Below are 22,968 nucleotides of genomic sequence, written 5' to 3'. Positions count from 1 at the left end.
GTGCCACTGTAGATTGGAAGCCTGTTGTATATGCTGAACTTTATCAGTTCTGCTGTGTCTTATCATTGGTGGCTCGCTGTAACCATTCCTCTTGTGGCACTTCGAAGAGAAATATATTATCTCTATGTAACAAAAACAATTTTGTTTCATAAAATCATCTTTACATTCAGATCATTATTTCTGTTCTTAAATTCCCAGAAAGAGGCAGTGAATCTAATTTCAAGCTGTAACCCTATCCAAATGCCAAGATGTTTATATTTCTTTGGGTCACATCCTGTAGGAAGAGGCAGTAGTGTAAAAACATATGCAAATGTTATTTTCAGATTTCAGATCACTTTCTATGCTGTTTTAGGGAGAAAAGTGTGGATATGCCCAGCTGATTGGGTTTCCTATCTTCAGAAAAATGTGTTTCTTTTGCAGTTAACAGAAGGATACTTTGCATGGCACTGGCTATGCAGAACTCTTAACATGTAGTTATTTTACTCCATAGCTATATCTATCTCAATGTGTGTATTGCTTACTGCTCATTTCATTATAATACTCTACTCAGTTGCTTTGTGCAGGACTGAAATGAATCATGAATCAAATTCAGAGTTTAATTTGAATGAATATTTTGTCAATAATTGCATTTTCTTGTTATGTCTTACTATTTACATGTTATTTAAAAAACAATTGATACCATGATGATGCTTACTTTGTAATACATACTTTATTTAAAGAGACAAATTTGGTTGCAATCCAAATTTGGTTGCAATCCAACTGTATGTGCGTGCAGCATATGCTGAATTGAAATCGGTTACGCATACCTAGGCAGGTTCAGGATTACAGCATCTTCCATGATCCATCAAGCCCCCAGCTCACAATTTCAGCTTGCAGCTTTTAAAACTACTAGAAGAGGCTACTAGAACAATATAACAAGAGATGCTTGCTATAGCATTTCTCTATCATGCATGTTAAGGATTCATTTGATTGCAGTGTTTGGGCCAAACTCTACATGATATTATTCATGTCTTTAACCATTATGTGGCTGATTCCCCCACCCTAAGTCACCCCAGTAAATGTGTACCTAATTTTTATGTTGCAGCCAGTGGGAGCTTTCCTCCCATTGCAAATAGCAGACATAGGGGCAACCTATTCAGATTGTGTGCAGAGCAGGGAAGAGTGTTAAAGCACCTTTTCCCTCACACCATGTGATCTGTAGCAAAACCCCTTCCTGTACTACTGCATAACTGGAGGGCTTGATGAAATCCATAACTTCTCTTGCACACACACATATGGTTGAAGAATTAGACTATGTATGCATGTGTCTTTTTGGATTTACTTATATTAAGTCATATGACAGGGGTATTGAACCTCTTTCAGTCCAAGGGACAAATTCAATTTCAGAGAAGCTCTTGGGGGCCACGTTCCAGTGGCGGGTGTAGCCAAAGGCAAAAGGGGTGTTGCCAAAATACCAGCACATCTTAGCTTAAAGCTCTTACTGCCAGTAACTCAGCCTTAGGAGAGGTATTTCCACCTTTTAGAAGGGGGCGGGCGGAGAACCAGTAGGTAATGCGCATCTGACATAAATTTGCAGGGCTTATGAAGAGGCTGAGAATTTAGAATGACTGCCAAAGCTGCAGCATAAACAATAGTAATACCCAAAATAGGTACGTATTTGTCATATAAACACCCCCTGATATCTGACAGTCTTTCAAAATATTTCAAGAAGTTTAACTTGCTTTTTTGAATCTCCATACCAGCTTGCTTTTCCATACCAGCCTACTTTTAAATATCAGCTTTATTCTCTCTGTAAATCCCAAATCAGTCTCTTGTGCGGGGTTTTAAAAAAGAGTTTACATTTCTTTCTATAATAGGGTTGTGAAGTTTTCAATACACACATTGAATACTTTTCAGTGGTCATTCTCTGCAGCCACCAGTGTCTGAAATATCTGAAACTCACATCTCACTGCTGCTGCAAGCCTGTAAGCACTGCGCTTAAGAGCTTGTATCCTGTTTACTTGTACCAAAGCATGGTATAGTGCAATGCTATACTCCCCTGTGCTGAAGTTAATGCAGTTATAATCCATCGTGTATTCCAGGTTCAAGGCCATGGAGAGAGGAGACCATCCTTATCAGGCAGTACACATCTCCTTCTGTGCTGATACAATGCACTGTCAATTACTTTTATTTTGAGCATGATTAGTGAGCATGAAGGGGGCTGACTGCACAGTTTCTAAACTGCAGTCCTAGTTTTTATTGCTGACCTACACTTGACCTTTTGGTGGATGAATGTCGTTCTCTAAGACTCTACTCCCCCTTCTGATCATGCAGCATTTCACTTACTGTCACTTCCAGCTAAGGGGTCCATGAGGGATGAGGAGATTTGGTGGTGGGTTTTCTTTCCCTACAGTGCCATCTTAAGCCATGATATGCCAAACATCAGTGCTAGAAAGGATGCATGAACATGAACCCCAGGAACCAAAGTTGCTTAAGGAACCCTTAAACTGTATAAGGAGCAAGGTTATTGGCTAGTCACATTGGAATGCATGGGAAAAAAATTCTCCGCTGCATGCTTGAACCACTATTCAGTCCAAAAGGAGCATGTGGAACCCAGGGAGCCATAGCATTCATTTAGTTCATTTATTTACTTTGATTTATACCCTGCCATGTAGCCGAGACACACCATGAGAGAGAGAGAGAGAAGAAGAAGAAGAATTATTATTTTGTTCCTTTTGAATCTTTGAAGCCCAAGACTGATTATGAACAGCCCCTTGTGTTGGGGTACGGAATATGGGGGGAGGCAAACTATTACTACCATGGTTAGCAAAAAGGTGAACTAGACCAAGTGCCTGAAATAAACCCAGCTTAGCCACCCCCACTGTAAATTCAGGGTTGCTTCCCATATTATTTTTCTGAATGCATGTATATCCTTAAGACAAAGCAGCACCGTAGATGTGTCCCTTAGGTTGTTTTCTGGCTATTTCTTCATCTTATGTCACTCTCCATGCCATAGTTAAACCAGTGTTGCCTGTGGAAACCACCTAAAGTGTGAAGAGATATGCATTCCCAAACATTCAGTATACCTGCAATAGGGATGCAGTTGGAGAAATGCTTGCCACTATCACTCTTTACAGTTTCTCCAGAGGGAACACCAATATAAACATGGTGAATATTCCAGTCACTACAGTGTGAATCAGTCCTAAGACATGCATGAAGTGGACCAGTTTCAAGCAGGCTTACCAGACATATGTCTTGCAGTGCAATCCTATTTATCTCTATTCAAAAGCCCCGTTGAGTTGGATAGGAGTTACTGCCAGGTAAGTGAGTATAGCAGGGATAGACAATCTGGTGCTTTCCAGATGTTTTGGACTGTAACTCCCATCAGCTCCAGTCAGCATGGCGAGAGGTCAGGGATTATGGGAGTTATAGTCCAAAACATCTTGAGGCACTGGATTGGCTGTCTTGGGAGTATAGGATTGCCGCCTAAATCTTTTGTGGGATGATACCTTCGACTTGGGAGCACCAGTGCACAGCTGCACTTGCTCTTAGCTTCCTTCTGTGCTCCTTATGTTTCCTACACATAACAGCAAGGATAGAACACCACACACACATAATTATAGCCATTATTTAAGAATTAGTAACTGTCCAAAGATAAGATGCTGGCAGGCATCCTTTAACCCTGTAATATGGATTATGGAGTAATAAGAGGCCCTTTGGGAGGATTGGTAAGGCAGACATTTACTGTAGCAGTCACCCAGTGTTCATACAATTTGGTTATTGTTCAGATGTGGCTTATCTATCTAAAATGAATAATATGAAAATTACAAAAAAATCACTCCGCCTCTTGAAGAGGAACTACCATCTATTCATCACAGCCCAAAGTGGTGCTAGAAACAAATTATGTGGTAACTGGTTGGAGCTTTGTATATTACATGTAGGATAGGAAACCTTTGTGTATTTTGCTCTCTTCTTCATACCTTTCTGGACTCGGTCAGATATATGGTATTGTTGTGAGGATTCTCCTTCCTGCTTTCTAACAACCCTCTAAAATACATACTTAATGACTAGCTTCTTTTGTTTGCTTTTCAAAAATCAGTTCTGTTGCCAATGGTTCACCACCACCACCCAAAATGAAACCCTTTTCAACAGAGAGATGCTTCAGTTGAATTGCTGTTAAAACCAGAATTCTAAAACGAGCTTAAATACATTGCTTTGTCCTTGAATAAGAGTGTTATTGATTAAATTACAGAGGAATTGAGAACACCCCACTTGACATTTCTCTCAGTTACACTGCACAATATATGTTGATACTTCAAATAACCTAAGTCAGTCCTTTTAGGATTAATAAGCACATCAGAAGCACCACTTTCCTACATCTGTGCACGACATTTTATTTTACGCCTTACTTGGACCCAGGAATTCAGTGGAAAATACTCAAAAGTGTTTTATTCTCTAGCTGTACTGATTGGACTTTGCAGTTTTTGTTTACTTTAGCAAACCGATATGTCCCTGAAACGTATAGCTGTATACAATGTAGACATGCCACTAATACTTTTTAATATCCTCGTCTTTATGCCATTGTTCTACTCTTGTTTATTCTAAGCAGGTACAAAATTGCTTTATTTTAATATGGAATAAGCTCGCACACAGCACTATCAGGAAGTCATTAGAACTACATTACAAAACTTTAAAGTTCTGTTCTATTTACTTGACCGTGCTCTATTACTTGAATACTGAGTTAATGGAGAGTTGAAAAGTGCACCATAGATAAATCAGTGCTAGGAAAAGTGGGTGCTGTCCAGTCAAAGTTAGCTGCACCCAAGTCCCATTGGAATTAATCAGACTGAAGAACGTAGGGAAAACCACTAAACCATTCAGGTATGACCTAAATCATATGCCTTATGAATATACAGTGGAGGTGAGGAACAGATTTAAGGGATTAGACCTGACAGATAGCGTGCCTTAGGAACTATGGATGGAGGTCCGTAACATTGTTCAGGAGGCAGCAACGAAATCCATCCCAAAGAAAAAGAAATGCAAGAAAGCAAAGTGGCTGTGTGATGAGGCTTTACAAGTAGCTGAGGAAAGAAGGGAAGCGAAAAGCAAGGGAGAGAGGGGAAGATATACCCAACTGAATGCAGAGTTCCAGAGAATAGCAAGGAGAGACAAGAAGGCCTTCTTAAATGAACAATGCAAAGAAATCGAAGAAAACAACAGAATGGGAAAGACTAGAGATCTCTTCAAGAAAATCAGAGATCTCAAGGGAACGTTTTGTGCAAAGATGGGCATGATAAAGGACAGAGAAGGCAGGGACCTAACGGAAGCAGATGAGATTAAGAAGAGGTGGAAAGAATACACAGAAGAACTGTACAGGAAAGATCTGAATGTCCCTGATAGCCATGATAGTGCGGTCACTGAACTTGAGCCGGACATTCTCGAGAGTGAAGTCTCAAGTGGGCCTTAGGAAGCATTAGTAACAATAAAGCTAGCGGAGATGACAGTATTCCAGCTGAGCTATTTAAGATCCTAAAAGATGATGCTGTTGAAGTGCTGCACTCAATATGCCAACAAATTTGGAACACTCAACAGTGGCCACAAGACTGGAAAAGGTCAGTTTACATTCCAATTCCAAAGAAGGGCAATGCCAAAGAGTGTTCAAACTACCGCACAATTGCGCTCATTTCACATGCCAGCAAGGTTATGCTCAAAATCCTACAAGCTAGGTTTCAGCAGCATGTGAACCAAGAACTACTGGAAGTACAAGCTAGGTTTCGAAGAGGCAGAGGAACTAAAGATCAAATCGCCAACATTCACTGGATCATGGAGAAAGCAAGAGAATTCCAGAAAAACGTCTATTTCTGCTTCATTGACTACGCTAAAGCCTTTGATTGTGTGGATCACAACAAACTGTGGCAAATTCTTTAAGAGATGGGAGTACCAGACCACCTTACCTGTCTCCTGAGAAACCTGTACGAGGGTCAAGAAGCAACAGTAAAAACCGGGCATGGAACAACTGATTGGTTCAAAATTGGGAAAGGAGTACGACAAGGCTGTATACTGTCGCTCTGCTTATTTAACTTATATGCAGAGTACATCATGAGAAACACCGGGTTGGATGAATCGCAGGTCAGAATTAAGATTGCCGGGAGAATTATCAACAACCTCAGATACGCAGACGATACCACCCTAATGGCAGAAAGCGAAGAGGATCTAAAGAGCCTCTTGTTGAGGGTGAAAGTGGAGAGTGCAAAAGCTGGTTTGAAACTCAACATTAAAAAAACTAAGATCATGGCATCTGGCCCTATCACTTCCTGGCATATAGAAGGGGAAGAAATGGAAGCAGTGACAGATTTTACTTTCTTGGGCTCCAAGATCACCGCAGATGGTGACAGTAGCCATGAAATTTGAAGATGCTTGCTCCTTGGGAGGAAAGCTATGGCAAACCTAGACAGCATAGTAAGAAGCAGAGACATCACCTTGCCAACAAAGATTTGTATAATCAAAGCTATGGTTTTCCCAGTAGCAACATATGGCTGTGAGAGCTGGACTATAAGGAAGGCTGAGTGCCGAAGAATCGATGCATTCGAACTGTGGTGTTGGAGAAGACTATTACGAGTCCCCTGGACTGCAAGGAGGTCAAATCAATCCATCCTAAAGGAAATCAACCCTGAGTGCTCCTTGGAAGGACAGATGCTGAAGCTGAAATATTTTGGCCACCTAATGCGAAGAGAAAACTCCCTGGAAAAGACCCTGATGCTGGGAAAGATTGAAGGCAAAAGGAAAAGGGACGGCAGAGGAGGAGATGGCTAGATAGCATCACCGATGCAACGAATATGGACTTGAGCACACTCTGTGAGAGAGCGGAGGACAGGAAGGCCTGGCGTGCTATGGTCCATGGGGCTACGAAGAGTCGGACACGACTGAACAACAACAACAACAACTTTTGTTAGATCACATCCCCATAAAAATTGCTTTTGAAATGTTAATAGGACTACTAAAGATTCATGTGGTGGACTGTGCTGTTGTTTTAGTAAAACACGATGATTCCACATAATCATACTTGTTAGGGAAATGTTTCTTGGATAATGCCATCATGATTAAACTATATTTGGTGTAAAATAATTTCCTTGGAATTGAGGCATGCTGCATAAAGAATGGCATTACCAGCATTTTTCCAAAGAGTAGGTTTTACTTTGAAAGAGAAGTTAATAAAACAGTTTTATATCTAGTTTTTATTGGACATGAGGCAGCTTATACAGTCTCACCCCAATGCAGGTTCCTGGAGGTACTCTGATGAATGTGCAGCCTTTCCCTTTACTTTCAGTGGAGAGGGTAGAACTAGGCACAGATAGTTGGATTGGGGTGCTTACCTGAATATACTTCATACATCCTTTCCTTAAAATGAATGAGGTGTGGCAGCCATCTTTTTCACACATTTTTTAATCAGGATATTGAGGGAAAGATTACGTACTCTGAATATTTGGTAAGATTTGCTTTGTACACTAGGTTTCTGGTTCGGGCTTATTTGATGCTGAAGAATGTCTAAGTTAACTTAACTTATTTTGGTTTTCGGTTTTGTTCTTCTCTTTGTCATTGCTTTCTGCTCTTTGTTTCTCCCTTCTAGACGTTTATGCTTCTTCCTTTTAGACAGATGTTTCAGTTCAAGATTGAAATGTCACTGTGTTTCTCAAGATTAATATTCAGCAAGAAAAGATAATGAAAATGAGCCACCTCCTTTATTTGTGGGGGGACGGGACAGAACATTGAGTGATGGTAGTGGGGAATAATTTATATATTGTCACTTCCCCAGGAGCAGGGCCATGGTTAAGGCAACTTGGTTTTTCAGTGTGCTACCATAATAAAGCTGGAAAATTCTATTCATTATAAAATCAATATGAGTTGTTCTGCCAGTATGTAGCTTGGCAAGAAGAAATCTACTTGATAAAGGATATAAATTGGCCAAATTTCAGAGAAATCCAATAAAGAATGGATGTTCCCTCAGTTTAAATTTTTGCTCTGATGAATGATGACCATTTTTTGCTCCCCTCCCACGAAATTATCTCCCTCCCTCCCTCCCTCCCTCCCTCCCTCCCTCCCTCTCTCTCTCTGTCTCCCTCCCTCCCTCCCTCCCTCCCTCTTCTTGACACTGTAGATAATTTCAAACCGCTATAGATAATGTCAAACATTTCAAGAATATTATGGCAGAGGGAGGCTCCATTTGCTAGTTTGGTGAAATTCATTGTATATTTCTAAAGGTATGAGATCGCAAAGTTCCCATTTTAATCAATAGGAAGTGAAATAAGGGCAAGTTGTATGATCCATGTCACATGTTAGCTGCTGAAGCACAGTGGGGTAATGAGACACGCTGGCTATTGCAAACAACACAGCACATGCCAATTTGTGTGTGTGTGTGTGTCTGTGGGGGAGAGAGAGAGAGAGAGAGAGATTGAGGGAGAAAGAGAGAGCACCCGAGAGGGAGAGAGAGAGACAACCCCTTCCTCCTGACTGTCCTGTATTCCTTTGCTGTAGGATGGCTGCTTAGTAATCTGTGCAGTTGCCTTCTCATCAGCCAGAAAGAAGCAATCCCCCCCCCCCATCTGAAAAAGAAAATATATTTCTTCCATCATGCGGTATGCATCCAGCAAAACACTTCATGGTGGAAGGTTTCCACTCTCCCACCATGGAGAGGGAAAAACCCTCCCCTGCATAAAGGAAAGGTTTTTTTTTTTTTTCTGTCCTGAATTGCATAGCCAGCTCCACACCTTTAGAGAAAAGGTTCCACTCTTCCATATAGTCTGGATGAAGTGGGGAAGGGAAGGGAAGGGAAGCTCTTGACCTGGCAGAGATTGAACGGATATTCCTTTCATCTAGAGTTATACAGCCAGTTTAGCCCTCAGGAAATAATCCATCTGCTTTCTCATTTAGCTAGTTTGAAAGAGGAAGTGCATTTCTTCCTCTTTGAAAGTTGCTTCCTATAATTTGGCAAAAGCCACTTCAAAAAGAGGTGGCCTACTGGTATAAGAAAAGTGATCTTGCCTCCTACTTGGCAGAGTGGGGCAGGATCAGCCACCCAGTAGCCCTGCCTATAGCCAGACAAGCCTCTGTGAGCAGGGAGGACATCTTAACAAAACTAAGAGAAGCCCATAACTCAGTGGGAGGAGGAGAGAGAGAGGTTTGATGTTTTGCTCTGCATGGGTGTTAAGTTCCCTGCTATGGTCTTGGGACTGTTTGTTCAGCCTCATTGCCCCTTATTTGTAAAATAGAGAAATGCTTTGCACAACATCTTCTGAATGCTTGAGCTGTCTGCTTTGCATGCACTTTCAGTTCTTCTTTTGTGGTTGTGACCCAGTTGCATTGTGTTAAGCTGATCTGCTAGGGTCTGATACAATGTATGAATGGGCTTGCATGTGGCAAGGGACTTGTAAGCACCTTCAATAGCTGTACACCTTAAAAGCAAGCTGGGGAGCACAGAGAAAGGTTACTGGAATGAGCAGCTGCACAGATGTTCATTGCGCAAATAAGTGGTCTCATTTCATTCAGTGGATTTCTCCTATTTAAAAAGGAATTCTAGAACCAAGAAACCTTTGGTTTAACAGAAAAACAAAGCTCTTACAAATTAATGCTCTAAAAAGGATGGAAATCTTAAGATAAGGTTTCACTTGTACACTATGTAAGAAATAAAGACATTACACACTCTTCTATATTATGATCACTTAAAGCTAGGCTTTGTACATTGGTTTCCTGTGGTCTTTTCCATTCCAGTCTTCTTCCACAGAAGGTTAGGGGGAACACTGAAACTGATGAAAACAGGGGGCTAATGGGCACCTAACTGCAAACTGAACCTCTACTTATCCCTGTATGCTTTCATTTGTGATGAGACACACATTAGCAGTGATGGGCTGCATATACAGACAGCATCCTTGATAGATGAAATATGTATATGGGGAGGTAAGAATAGGGGTATTATTGGGAGGATTTTGGCATCAAATTAAATTCAGTACATGTTTTCAGTTTATAAGCTAAGGAGACCATGCCTGCTAGTATTATGGTCTGGTAATGCCCAAACATTACTGGTTTTACTTCTTGTTCAGTATGAAGCAGATTGGGCCTTACAGCTTAAATATAAGCTTTACAGCAGGCTGATTGTCAGAATTAAAAGTTTAAAATTTAAGAGCTAGTATCTCATGAGCACTTCAGTGGTGCTTCCATCCTACAGAAGTAGACAATTGGTCCTAAAATGTAAGGCAAACTGTTGGTGCATGGAGCCTAATTTGTAAGCAATCACAGTATGTGAATGACAGTATGTTTTCATAGCTTACATGTCATGAAAGTTAAGACAGGACGAAAACTTACTGTTGCCATGCTTTTCAGAGCATGAGTGACTATGTAAGAGTATTAACTCTTCTTTTCAACCAAAGTTTTTTTAAATAATGAAATGTAATATACAACACATATGTGTGAGGATAGCATATTAATAGTAAGTTCTTCATAGATGAAGTTGACACAGTCTTGCTTGGGAGAGGGAAGGATATGTATATCATGCATTAGTCAAGCCTTTCATTATTTATTCAGGTTGACTAAGTGAAACTACATCCCAGCATTTTCTGTGTTGCCTCTTTAACCTACTAAAATGATTGATCCATGTTCACTTATGTAACTGTAGAATCTTTCTCCTGCTAGGTTTTCCTGTTGTCTGTTTCTCTCTATCCAATGTAGTGCAGTTCTTATTCTCCCTGTGTTTAACATCTGTTGACTAAGTTAATCTTCGCCTAATAGTCAATTTGTGTTAATCTTCTTCTTTTTTTCCTTGCACTTTTTTTTCCATTTTTCTTCCGATGCTTGAAATAGAAGTGGAGCAAAAAGGTAAATAAAGTATATAGCCCAAATCCCCCAGCTCCTTGTTATGTGCCTTATGGATGTTAACCTCCTCCCCTCCCCCTCCCCACAACACTCTGATGTTATGATAATCAGCAGGATCTCATAAGTACCCCTCATAAAGAAGTCGACTTTGCAATAAACTGACTTGGCTGCTAAACTGACTCGGCTACTTAAAGCAGGTGGTGGGACTTAGTTTCTGACGTACCTGCTCTGGGATGAAGACTCCCTTTGCTTTCTTCCTCCCTTTATTTCTCTTTTCCTGTCTTTCTCTCACCCATGACTACTTCTTGTTAATAAAATGTCATCTTGCTTGGCTTCCAGAACCCTCTCCATAGCATGCCATAATTGCAGGGGTTCCTGGTCTGTTTCATCCATTGCTTTGGTTATCCTTTATTTTTTGTTGCTCCTAATGAAGATCTTTCTCTATATATGATGTTTTAATTTCAATTTAGTCGTATGTCGAGGCACCTTTTATTTTCAGCCTTACAGTTTCTTACAGTTTCTTAAAAGTTTATGACTTTAAAAACACAAATGAATTGAACTTTTGCACACTAGTTAAAAGGTCTGGAGTATGAATGCTCTATTCATTATAACTGCAAGTGTAGTTCTATATTTCCAGATACGTTGATATGCCATAGAACCTTTGGTGAAGTTAGGGAAAACACTTCTCATACTGGTTACTATGGTAATTTTAAGAACCATGGATGACAAAGGATAATACATGCATTAATTACACGAGAGTTTAAAAGGATCTTTTCTTCTTTATAGTCACTCGTGATCTTTACTTAGACTTTATTAGGTAGCATGAGAATTTTAATTTGTTTTAATAATTCTTGTCTTGCTTCTCTCTGTGACTGCTAGTTTTTGTTTGCCCTGGGACGTTGAAAGCTGTTGTGGATTCCCCAAATTTATATGAAGCTGAACAAAAGGCAGGTGCCTGGTGCAAAGATCCTCTTCAAGCTGCAGATAAAATATACTTCATGCCATGGACTCCATATCGTACTGATACCTTGATAGAGTATGCTTCTTTAGAGGACTTCCAAAATGGACGCCAGCAGACGACATATAAACTTCCAAATCGAGTGGATGGTACTGGATTTGTGGTATATGACGGTGCAGTCTTTTTTAACAAAGAAAGAACCAGGAACATTGTAAAGTTCGACTTAAGGACTAGAATAAAGAGTGGAGAGGCTATTATAAATTATGCCAACTACCATGACACTTCCCCTTATAGATGGGGGGGGAAGACTGATATTGATTTGGCAGTTGATGAAAATGGCTTGTGGGTAATTTATGCTACAGAACAGAATAATGGAATGATAGTTATTAGCCAACTGAATCCATATACTCTGCGGTTTGAAGCAACATGGGAAACTACATATGACAAACGGGCAGCATCTAATGCCTTTATGATATGCGGGGTTCTCTATGTTGTGCGATCAGTCTACCAAGACAATGAAAGCGAAACTGGCAAAAATGCAATTGATTACATTTATAACACCCGGTTAAGCCGAGGAGAACACGTAGATATTCCTTTCCCCAACATGTACCATTACATCGCTGCGGTGGATTACAATCCAAGAGACAATCAAATATATGTGTGGAACAACAACTTTATCCTACGATATTCTCTAGAGTTTGGCCCACCAGACCCTGCTCAAGGTAAGAATTCCCTTTGATTTCTCTTTTAAGTATTTAAATTGATTGGTAAAGAAATTAGACTTCAGTGTATTTGGAGTTGGCAGTTAAATTGCCTGTTTTGTAACAACAACAACAGGGGGGAAATTTGGATTTGAAATTGTAGCTATGCCATCTGTTCTACAGCAATATACCCAACAATAAGTTTTAGTTCCATATTACTTACTACATTCAAGACAATCCATCCGTTTGTAATGACAAGCGTGCTAGCATTGGTGCTTTTATCTGATTTTGGAACTAAATACAATATGTATGAAAACTTTTTAACTACTTTGTTCCAGCAGTTGGAAAAAAAGATGAATAAAAACCCCTGGTGGAGTTAGGTAGTTTCTGATATGGATGTTGTGAAGTTTTGCATTTTCAGAGACTCTACTTCAACTTAAATGAAGATTAACTACTGTATCCAAATTTCCCTTCAGTGTAGCAAATGCGGGACAGTATATTCAAATTGAACATAACTACCTAGAGGACTGTATTTTTATATAAGCTGTCAACAAGTAGATATTTGTGAATTTGCATCACCGAACAATGTCTCCAGTAAGTACATCTCTGGTTCACATGTAGATATTAAATACAGAAGATGTTTTTTTTTTAAGAATATTTCGGCAAGATGATCTAGAAAAGTTTTTTGTTTCTTTGTTTTGCTTTTTGTAAGCTGCAGAAATCCGCTCAGTAAAACATCATTATGCATTCCTGGAATGTTGTTGTAGACTGCAATAAATCTGAGTTTAGGTGACTGTTTTTTCATTCCATACATTCTTATTGGATATTTCTCTTCAGGCTTTGACTTTTATCATTTCCATTATGGAAAACTGAAGGCTTGTCACAGATAGGAATGTGGAGTTACTGTGTGGTCACACAGTAGGAATGTGAAAATACAGTATGCATGTGAGAATGCCACCATGCATACAATATTTCCTTATTTCTGAACATGTGAACCAGTTTGAAGGGAGCCTTCCCTGAATGCTAGAGAAATGGTAAATTTGATGTCATCAAATTGAAAAATAATAATTTAAATAACCTTTATATCACATTTAATAATTTAAATCACCTTTACCTTAACTTTATTAGGGGTTATTCTGCAGACCATGAGACAAAATTCACCCTGTAGTACTTCAGTCATTCTTGTATTCTTTTATTGAAACAGTAAGGTAGGGGAATCTTCCTAAGCCATTATGGAAGACTTTCTCAGCTAACTGTGGGATACAAAATGCTATAAATAAATAAAGGGGGGAGGAGTTGATTATTTCCCGCTTTTTAAATGTATGTTTCCTTTGAACAGAGGGGTATACATGGCTCAATTTTTACCATGCTTTTACTCTTGGATCTATATATACAGAATAATCTTTGTGCATGTTAATGGTAAACATGCTTCAGCCATCAGAAGATATTTGGAAGCATATTTGGATTGAAAAGTCACAGTTTACAGTTCTAGCAATCCCCCTTACAAAAGTCTAGTTAAGGCATGTTGATAGTTAATTAAACTGTTTAATCCAGATGACGTTGAGAACGTAGCAAGAATTGATCTGATTCATTCTAGATTATTTAGATATTAGATTGGATCCAAACTAAGTCATACTAAAAGCAGATCCATTGAAATAAATAGATTTTAAAGGGTGTACTCTAATCCCATTGATTTCAAAGAGTCTACTCTAAGTATGACTAAGCCAGGATCCAACCATTGATTGTGAGGATATATCTTCCATGTTCATTTCTTCTTCTTTTTTGCCCTCAGTCTTATGTGTTGCAAAACTGAACTGCCACTCATTAGGAAGGGAAATGTAATCAGCTAAAAAAAAAACAGTAGGGGATCACCTTTTCTTTTAAATGGCTAGAGTTTATGCAGACTGCTTAGGCTGATAGCATATTTGTAAAGGTGGGTATAAGGGTAGTATGTGTGGACCTTTTTGCGGGGAAAGGAAGTTGTCTTAACATCAAGCGCTTAATGATGTCATGGGGTCAGTGCTTCTACAGCAGAAGTCATGGCCTCTTCTGTTGGAATGCCTAATTTGGAGGCATTATGGAAAACTCGGCAATCCTTGCCACTTCACTTGTGATGGGAGCCGTAATGATACATTGACCTACTCATTTGAGCCCTCTGTCTTTCATCTCTCTGCCTGTCAGCGCCTGGCTGCACCATAGCTTCCTACTACAAACATGGTTCAAACACTATAGGCTGTGCCTCTTTGACTACAAAGAGTCCTTTGTCACATTCATCTCATGTGCTCTCCTGAGCTTAGACATTATTTTCACCCCCAAGGCTAAATATCATTCTTGACTTAAAACATGTGCTTTTTCCTGAGATATAACATGGGTTATTGCTCATGTTAGCTTTCCATATTGCAATGGCTGCAGCAGTGCCAGAATGTTATCTCACCTTAAGTCTTAGAATCATAGAATAATAGGGTTGGAGGGGCCTACAAGGAATCCAAGTCAAAGCATCCCTGACAGACGGCTGTCCAGCCTCATCTTGAATGCCTCCAGTGTGGGAGAGCCCACTACCTCCCTAGGTAATTGGTTCCATTGTTGTATTACTCTAACAGTTAGGAATTTTTTCCTGATGTTCAGCCGGAATGTGGCTTCCTGTAACTTGAGCCCATTATTCTGTGTCCTGCACTCTGGGATGATCGAGAAGAGATCCTTGCCTTCCGCTCTGTGACAACTTTTCAAGTACTTGAACAGCGCTATCATATCTCCCCTCAGTTTCTCAAGCTAAACATGCCCAGTTCTTTCAGTCTCTCTTCATAGGGCTTTGTTTCCAGTCCTCTGATCATCGTTGTTGCCCTCCTCTGAACCCTCTCCAGTTTGTCTGCATCCTTCTTAAAATGTGGTGCCCAGAACTGGACACAAGTCCATTTGTGGACTTCCATTCCTACAGTACTAAAGCAATGCTATATTCTTAGATTGTTTAGATTGTCCCTTCCAGTATACAATCTCCCCCAGTGCCTACGCATAACTTCACAGAATATGGAAAATTGTTCTAACACTAATCCTTGTAGAGCCTGAGACATTTCTTCATTGATGGCACAATGTTACATGTTCTGTAGGTGTCCAATATATTGTATGTTTGTGTTCCATCATTTTGGGAATCTTGTTTTCTTTTGCTCTTACAGCTGTTAACTCTCTCTCTCTCTCTCTCTCTCTCTCTCTCGCTCTGTGTGTCCGTCCGTCCGTCCATCCGTCCGTCTGTCTTAAGAGTGAACTTGCTATATTCAGCATGTTGTGATGACAAGAAGACAGCATGGCTGCAGTTTAGCAAGGTGCCCTTTACGTATGGAATAGTGAGCCCACACACAAGTCAAGAGTTTTGTTCGGGGCTTTTTTGGACAGTTTCTTTTTCAGCACTCTTTTTGCCAATATGTTAGAAGAGAATATATATAAGAAGATCCAGTTGTAAACTTCATTAGTGTTTTCCCAGCCTGTTCCTTTCCCTGAAATCTAACTATACTTACATAGCTGGAGAATAAATTTTCAAGCTAACACAGTTTTGGTGTGTTAATGGCCCTGCTCATGCCTAGTGAGATTTTTTATTTTATTTTATTTTATTTTATTTATTTATTTATTTATTATTGAGCTGCAGATACACACTGCATTTGGCCCTTCCTCCCAGTTTATAAAAGCAACCTTTTATAAGGTTGCTTTTATATCCTTCCCTCCTCTGGGAAGATGCAGAGGAGCCAAAACAACAAGAACACAAGTTCATTCTCTGTTGCGTATGGAGAACACCTCAAACAGGTCTGAGGTCCTTATCTTACCATCAGATTTTTATTTTGTCTACTTTGTTTTCTTAATTTTTAGCTGGCCTCTTGCTGAATTTATTACTGCTGATATATATTATACAAGGATTTCCAAGTCAGTATGTTTCATAATTATTTGTTTGGGTGCGTTCTGGCACACCTAGGGAGTATGAAGCCAGAAAGTGCAGCCAGACAGGTGGCAGGAAGTTGAGAGGTGTGGCTTGTCTGATCAGATATAATATTCCTGAGACACATCTATGTGGGCTGCTCTGGGTATGTCTGTTGTTTCAACGTGAGAAACTTCTTCCTTAAACACAAATGCTGTTGCATGCAATTACTCATTGTTAAGGGTCAAAAGATAATTACATCATGTGTGGCTGACTCCTCTCTTGCTTTATTACTCGAAAGTAAGTGTGCATGGCCACAATTCGGATTGGGACCAGTGCACACTGGGGGGGGGGGATTAAACCTCCCACCCCCAGCCTTTTGCTTCCCAAAATTCCCCCTCCAACCCTTGTGAGGATTTTGATAAGAAATGGAGGAAAGTTTACATTCAGTGAAGGCTTTTATTCTTTTTTTTTTTTAACACTATTATTTCCAGAATGCAGATGGGAACCTTACAATCCAAACAGCGATCTGACTTCTTACTTCCAGCCTTGAGGCAGCTATGCTGGTCGGCTATGTTGATGGATATAGTTGCAAAACCACTTTGCACCAACCCCAGGGGGAAAATGCTGCTTGGGAGCATCCCATGTCTTCTAGCTATAGCGTGGGTATCTGTCATACCCTAATAGATTGTATTGTTAGATCTGTTAAAAATATAGAGGTCCCCAATTCTCAACTTCAGATGAGACTTTCTCCTGCAAGTCTTTCCCCATTTCTACACTTCCAAGCCTGTTTGGATGCTTATGGTGCCACCTTTAGGGAAGGAAATGCCAATATGTTACAAGAGAATATAGATAAGAAGATCCACTCAGGTTTTGCATGGTAAATAAAAATAGCACTGAATCTGAGCACTGAATAAGTTGATGCCATTTGCAGTTCTAAGCATGTATACTTAGCTTTTAGTTTTAAATTGTAAATTCTATGAAAAGGATCCCCCACCCTTACTAAAAATGTGAAGATCATTTTTCAGACAAAGCAGTTGTGTTTCAGATTTTATTTTAATAGCCACATGGGTGGCACTGGAATCTGTCTTGGCAAAGCAACAGCTGCAGATAGAGTACTGGATGAAATTATATGCTCTTGTGATTCTAACCTCATAGCTGGACTTCAGAAAGCAGTGTCTGTGATCCCTTTTAGTGAAGTTAAGCTGTAGGGCACAAGGGTAGCTTAAACGAGATAGAAGCTGTCAAAAGTAAGAGGATCTGTGAGAGTATTAATTGCACTATTGTTGATACAGATTTCTGTCATGAAGAATGTCTTAATTAAGCACATGGTGTCTAGAATCTGAGTAATAAGGTATAGCTTCCCCAGATTCTTCCCACAACAGCTCCAGATCTGAATCAGCAGTGGCTTCTTGACACTTTTGCAAGCGCTTGTGACGCTTTTGACAAACGTTAATTGAGAAAGCATTGGAAGCCTGGCTGCACTGTAATCAAAAGAAAATTATAGAGGTTTCACAAGATGTCATGCAAGTGCTTGCAGAGAAGATAGACAGGTTTGAATAGGTTTTTGCAGCAGGTAGGCTAAGTAAGAAGTTCAGCAGGATTGTACAGGTGGCACTCAATCAGCCTAGAAATAAACCACAGCACTTAAGAAGTTTCTGGTTTGAGATGGAAAATAAGAATCGGAAAACCACATTTTTTTAAGAAAGGTTTTTGACAGCTAGAAACAGGGAAAACATATATGTAAGTGTGTACATATATATATATATATATATATATGATCACCAGAAAAAAGAACATGTCTTTATCTATTTACTTCATATTATCTAGAATATACATAAATATATTTGTGGTGAAGCTAATGAGATTGATATATAGCACATCCACTCATAAATCCTTGTAGACATGTTTGACCCTTTGTCTTTGCAAACCATCCACACTAAAAGGTATGTTTTCCAGTTTTCTGTAAAATATGTTCCCCTGAAAAAGTATGTGGAGATGATGGGATGATTAGGGATTTGACCATTTCAGGAGTGCAAAAAGATTTATGAGAGTTTTATTTTGTCAGACTCTTGTCCCTACTCTCAAAGAACTGGAAACTCCATCTCTTTTTAAAAAGAAACATTATTTTCAAGTCCTTTGAAAGACAGTCTGGTGCCTTTCTTCTTGTTTGCATTTGTGTTTAAATTCAATTTACATTCAGGAATATATGTTTTTTTATAAGTTCTAGCCTAAGGACAGAAGAGGGTTAAATCTCCTTTTTAAAAAGCATAAGCCTTTAGGAAATAAGTGTCAAAGGAAAAAAAAATTAAACCTGAACAGTGTCAGATCCAGTTGTTTCCACAAGGTCTGACATAGAAAGGAGTGAATACTTGTCACAGTTTGTAAATTCCTCCAGGCAGGGACCAGTCTTTTCTTTGTTTGTAAAAGTGGCAGGCACACCTGTAGAGGGGGGGGGGGGAACCTAAGTTATGTATGAGTTGCATTGTTCCACTAGCCGATATTTCTTTGAATTTTGCTGTAGCCAGGGGCACGCTAATACCCCGATGAGCAGGCAGGCTTGCCAACTCTGCCTTTCTGGATGGTAGATTACCCTGACATGTTTGAATTTTGAATGTACCTTTTGATGGTTGGCTGTTGTTAATTTCCTTCTTTGTAGTTTTCCTGGAAACCATTATTTACAATTATGACAAGCCTTGAAGAGCTGTGATGGATCAAATCAGAGATTCTTCCCTGCAAATTATGATAAGCAGGACTTAATTTCAACAGTTGAGGTTCAGCCCCCTAATGCTGGGGAGTTTTTTGTTTTTGTCTTTAATTAAGGGAACAGAAATGCCAGTCCTACCTGGCTGCTGTTTCAGGTTTTTCTACATTCTGTATGTGCATAAAGCAGGCCTGTAAAACCACCATGCTGAGCATAGCTTGCCATCCATGTATGGTGGCCCCAGGGACTCAGTAAAGTCCCATGTCTGCCTAGAATGTCAAAAACAGGAGTTGGGGGCTGTCAAGCACCTGGCAGGGTCCCATTACGTGTTCTGGATGCATTTGGCAGGTCTTGGAGAACACAACTTTAGGAGGAAGTTTAATGCAGATATAGTCCTCCCACACATCCTAGTAATGCTGCCCTCCTGTGAATTCTTTTGCTTTTACTGCCTCTGCTTCTTCCTCTGATTTACAATTCATTTCCAACTGGAGCAGTAAAAAAGTCAGAGTGACTGTGGTATCTTAAAGGGGCTCATCCATCACATGGGACTCTGTGGTTTTTGCACCTCAGTTGAGAGCAGCCTCCTCCAACTTGGTGCCCTTCAGATGTGTTGTAGTACAACGCTCAATAGCCCTCACCAGCATAGCAAATGGCCGTCCTGGCTGGGGTTGATGGGAGTTGTAGTCCGGCATATCTGGAGGGCACTAGGTTGGGGAAGGCTGGCCTAGGCACATGTTCAGAACCCTGTCTAGTCATGTTTTATGGGATGGATTTCAGCTGCTGTGATCTGCGAATGTGGAAAGGGTGTTTGGGGGAGTGCAGCCCACCACATGTCTACTCAACCCTTGCCTATCCTGGCTTAGAACATTTAACAGGAGTGGGTTGACCAGCTAGGCCCAAGAAGGAGTGAATGCTTTGTTATGAGAGCGAGCAGCAGTCCAATCTGCCTTTAAAGAGGCAGTTCTGAGACTCCCTGGACCCTGAGGATTTTAACAAATCAGTTGATCACAGATATCTTCTTCTTGGACAAGGTGCTCAAATAGATGGCTGTCATACAACTCCAGCCTGAAACTGACTGACTGGATCCATTTCTATCTGGTATTTTGGCAGCCTGATGGATGACCTATGATAGGAGAAGGACAGGGATAGTGTGACCCTGCCAATTCTTTTGGATTGCTCAGTGGCTTTCAACTGATGCTGCTAATCTTTTGGATAGACTGTTTGGATAAGGAATTGGGGTTGCAGTGTTTTAATGACTCCTTTCCAGTCACGAGAGCCAGTGTGGTGTAGTGGTTAGAGTGTTGGACTGGGAGCCAGGAGATCTGGGTTCTAGTCCCCACTCGGCCATGGAAGCTCACTGGGTGACTTTGGGCCAGTCACAGACTCTCAGCCCAACCCACCTCACAGGGTTCTTGTTGTGAGGATAAAATGGAGAGGAGGAGGATTATGTACGCCACCTTGGGTTCCTCAAAGAGGAAAAAAGGTGGGATATAAATGTAATAATAATAATAATAATAATAATAATAATAATAATTTCCTACCTGGAGGGCCAGTCCCAGAAAGTGGTTGTGGGGAACCACTGCTTTCCCCTTGGCATTTATGCTACAGGATTCTGCAAGGTCTCATTTTGTCCCCTGTGCTTTCTGTGATCTACTTGAAACTACTGAGTTAGGTGATTTGGGGGTTTGGAGCGGAATGTCATCAATTAAAGGGCACAGGAATATCCCTTAAGTTAAGGTGAGTTGCCAGAAGAAGAAGAAGGAGAAGGAGGAGAAGGAGAAATAGAAGAAGTAGTAGTTCTGCCATTATAAGCCTCAAAGTTGTATAGCTTATAAAAATGACACTTGTTGAACTAATAATTTGAACCTTGGCATTCAGGATCTAGCTTTTGAAATCCACAGTTGTGCAAAATTTCTAACTAATCTAATAAAACTTGTCGCAGGTACAGTAAGTTAAAAAATGCTGGAGATTGACACATTTACCCTTTTTACTCCCATCTGTGGCACAGAATATTATACATTTCTTTCAAATTTTGGTGAAAAGTACGAATGTACTCCATTTGGGCTTGTCAATTTTGCATGCCTTTCACTGGTTTGGTGAAGATCTGAGCCGCAATTCAAAAGCTATGTAAAGTTTTCCTGCCTCATTATAGTCTGTGGAAGCAACTGCTAGCAAAGTTGTGTTGAGCATGCTCAGTTTCATTCTGAAGCTAAAATGCTGCCAGTACACCAGTATTTTCAAAGGGAGGATGGAGTTCCTGTGACCACCAAAGGTGACCCACAGTGTTCTGGTTCCCTTCCCTTATGAAACATCTGAGCATTACTGTATTGCTAGAGGAATCCTCCTGTGAATTGATTCACAGCTGTTTGAGTTGACCCACACAAGTGGGCTGACCCATGCCAGTAGCTGGCAGGGTGGGTTTAACACCCTTCCCCAATCTAGAGCCCTCCTGATGTGTTCGACTGCAACACGGTGAGGCTCAGATGCTTCATAAGGAAATATAGGACCAGTGGATCATCTTTACTTGTCCCAGGCACTCCATCCTCCCCATCTGGATTTGGACCTAAAAGATCAAGGAAAAGTGTGGGTATATGGAGAGTAAGTTGTAAGCAAGCACAATTTGTGACATTGCACATCTTTACTAATCATGGGGTTGTAATAGCTTCCAGTTTCCATGTTTTGTGGAACATGAGCCACTGTGAGATAGGGACATAGCCATGTACATAGCTCAGTGGTACAGTACATGTTTTGCATGCAGAAGGTCTGATGTTCAACCCCTGGCATCCCTAGGTAGGGCAATGAAGGAAACCCTGGAGAGAAATTCCCTGAAATCCTGGAGAGCCAATACCAGTCAGTGTGTGCAATACTGGGCCAGATGGACCAGTGGTCTGACACAATGTAAGGCAGCTTTCTGTGAGATAGCCTAAACTCTGGTCTTAAACCAGCAGGTATTTGTATCATTGAGTATGCTAGTGACATCAATCTCTATCTCAATGTCACATCTTGATTTAGGTGAGACTGTAAAAGTGCTAAATTGGTGCTTGGGATCAAAAACAGTGGAAGTGCTTGAACACCACCCTCCTGAACAGAACATCTTGATGATCCTGTCAAGATGTTCTGTTCAGGAATGTGGTGTTCAACCAGTTTCAAATGGGATCACATTCCCCCTAAACGATCAGGCTTGCAGTTAGGGAGTGTTCGTATATCCAGCCTTGTCCCTCGAAGCACAAGTGGGATCAGCTGAGGCTGGTGCATCAGATGTGACCCCATTCCTGGACAAAGAGCCTAACCACAGTTATCTATGCTCTGCTAAGCACAGTGTTCATCTATTTGCAGTGCTTGTATGTGGGACTGCCTTTGAAAAAAAAATCAGTTAGTACAAAATACAGCTGCTAGGATGCTCACTGTTACCAGTCACCAGAAACATATCTCACCAGAAGTTTCATTGCTCTCAGCCCATTTCCAAGCCCATCTGAAAGTTCAAGTGGTTATGACCCCTAGACAGCTTTGGGCTTAGGTAACTGAACAAGTGTCTGCCTTCCCTATAACATCATTTTCAGAAGTAAGATGATATTTCAGAAGCCATCTGAAGTAAAGTGGGTAGCGACTGGGGAAATAACCTTTTCTGTGGTGGGACTTTTTGTGGAGCCATAGTGATAGAGCACATGCTTTGCATGCAAATGGTCTCAGGTTCGATCCCTGGCAATTCCGGGTTGGGCTGGGAAAGACTCCAGCTTGAAACCCTGGTGAGCTGCTGCCAGGCAGTGTAGACAACACTGAGCTAGATGGAATAATGGTATCTGACTCAGTTTCCTATGTTTCACCTGGTGCATCTTTTCAGCATTTTGACATCAGAGGGATT

At 40.5% G+C, this 22,968-nt stretch overlaps 1 protein-coding gene across 4 annotated transcripts in view; it reads left to right on the top strand.

Annotated features, from left to right (window-relative positions):
• Positions 1–22,968, top strand: part of ADGRL2 (adhesion G protein-coupled receptor L2) — a 250,269-nt gene that overhangs the window by 165,905 nt on the left and 61,396 nt on the right. For all 4 annotated transcript variants that reach the window (XM_084852117.1, XM_084852116.1, XM_084852115.1 and 1 more), the window contains exon 5: positions 11,722–12,522. In XM_084852117.1, coding sequence (XP_084708243.1) covers positions 11,722–12,522 — 801 coding nt within the window. The remainder of the gene's footprint in view (positions 1–11,721; positions 12,523–22,968) is intronic.

Source organism: Heloderma suspectum, chromosome 4, assembly GCF_057233095.1.
Source record: "Heloderma suspectum isolate Gila_16-S chromosome 4, 16-S_ref, whole genome shotgun sequence".
NCBI classification, from domain to species: Eukaryota; Metazoa; Chordata; class Lepidosauria; order Squamata; family Helodermatidae; genus Heloderma; species Heloderma suspectum.
This window is presented reverse-complemented; position numbering and strand designations above follow the sequence as displayed.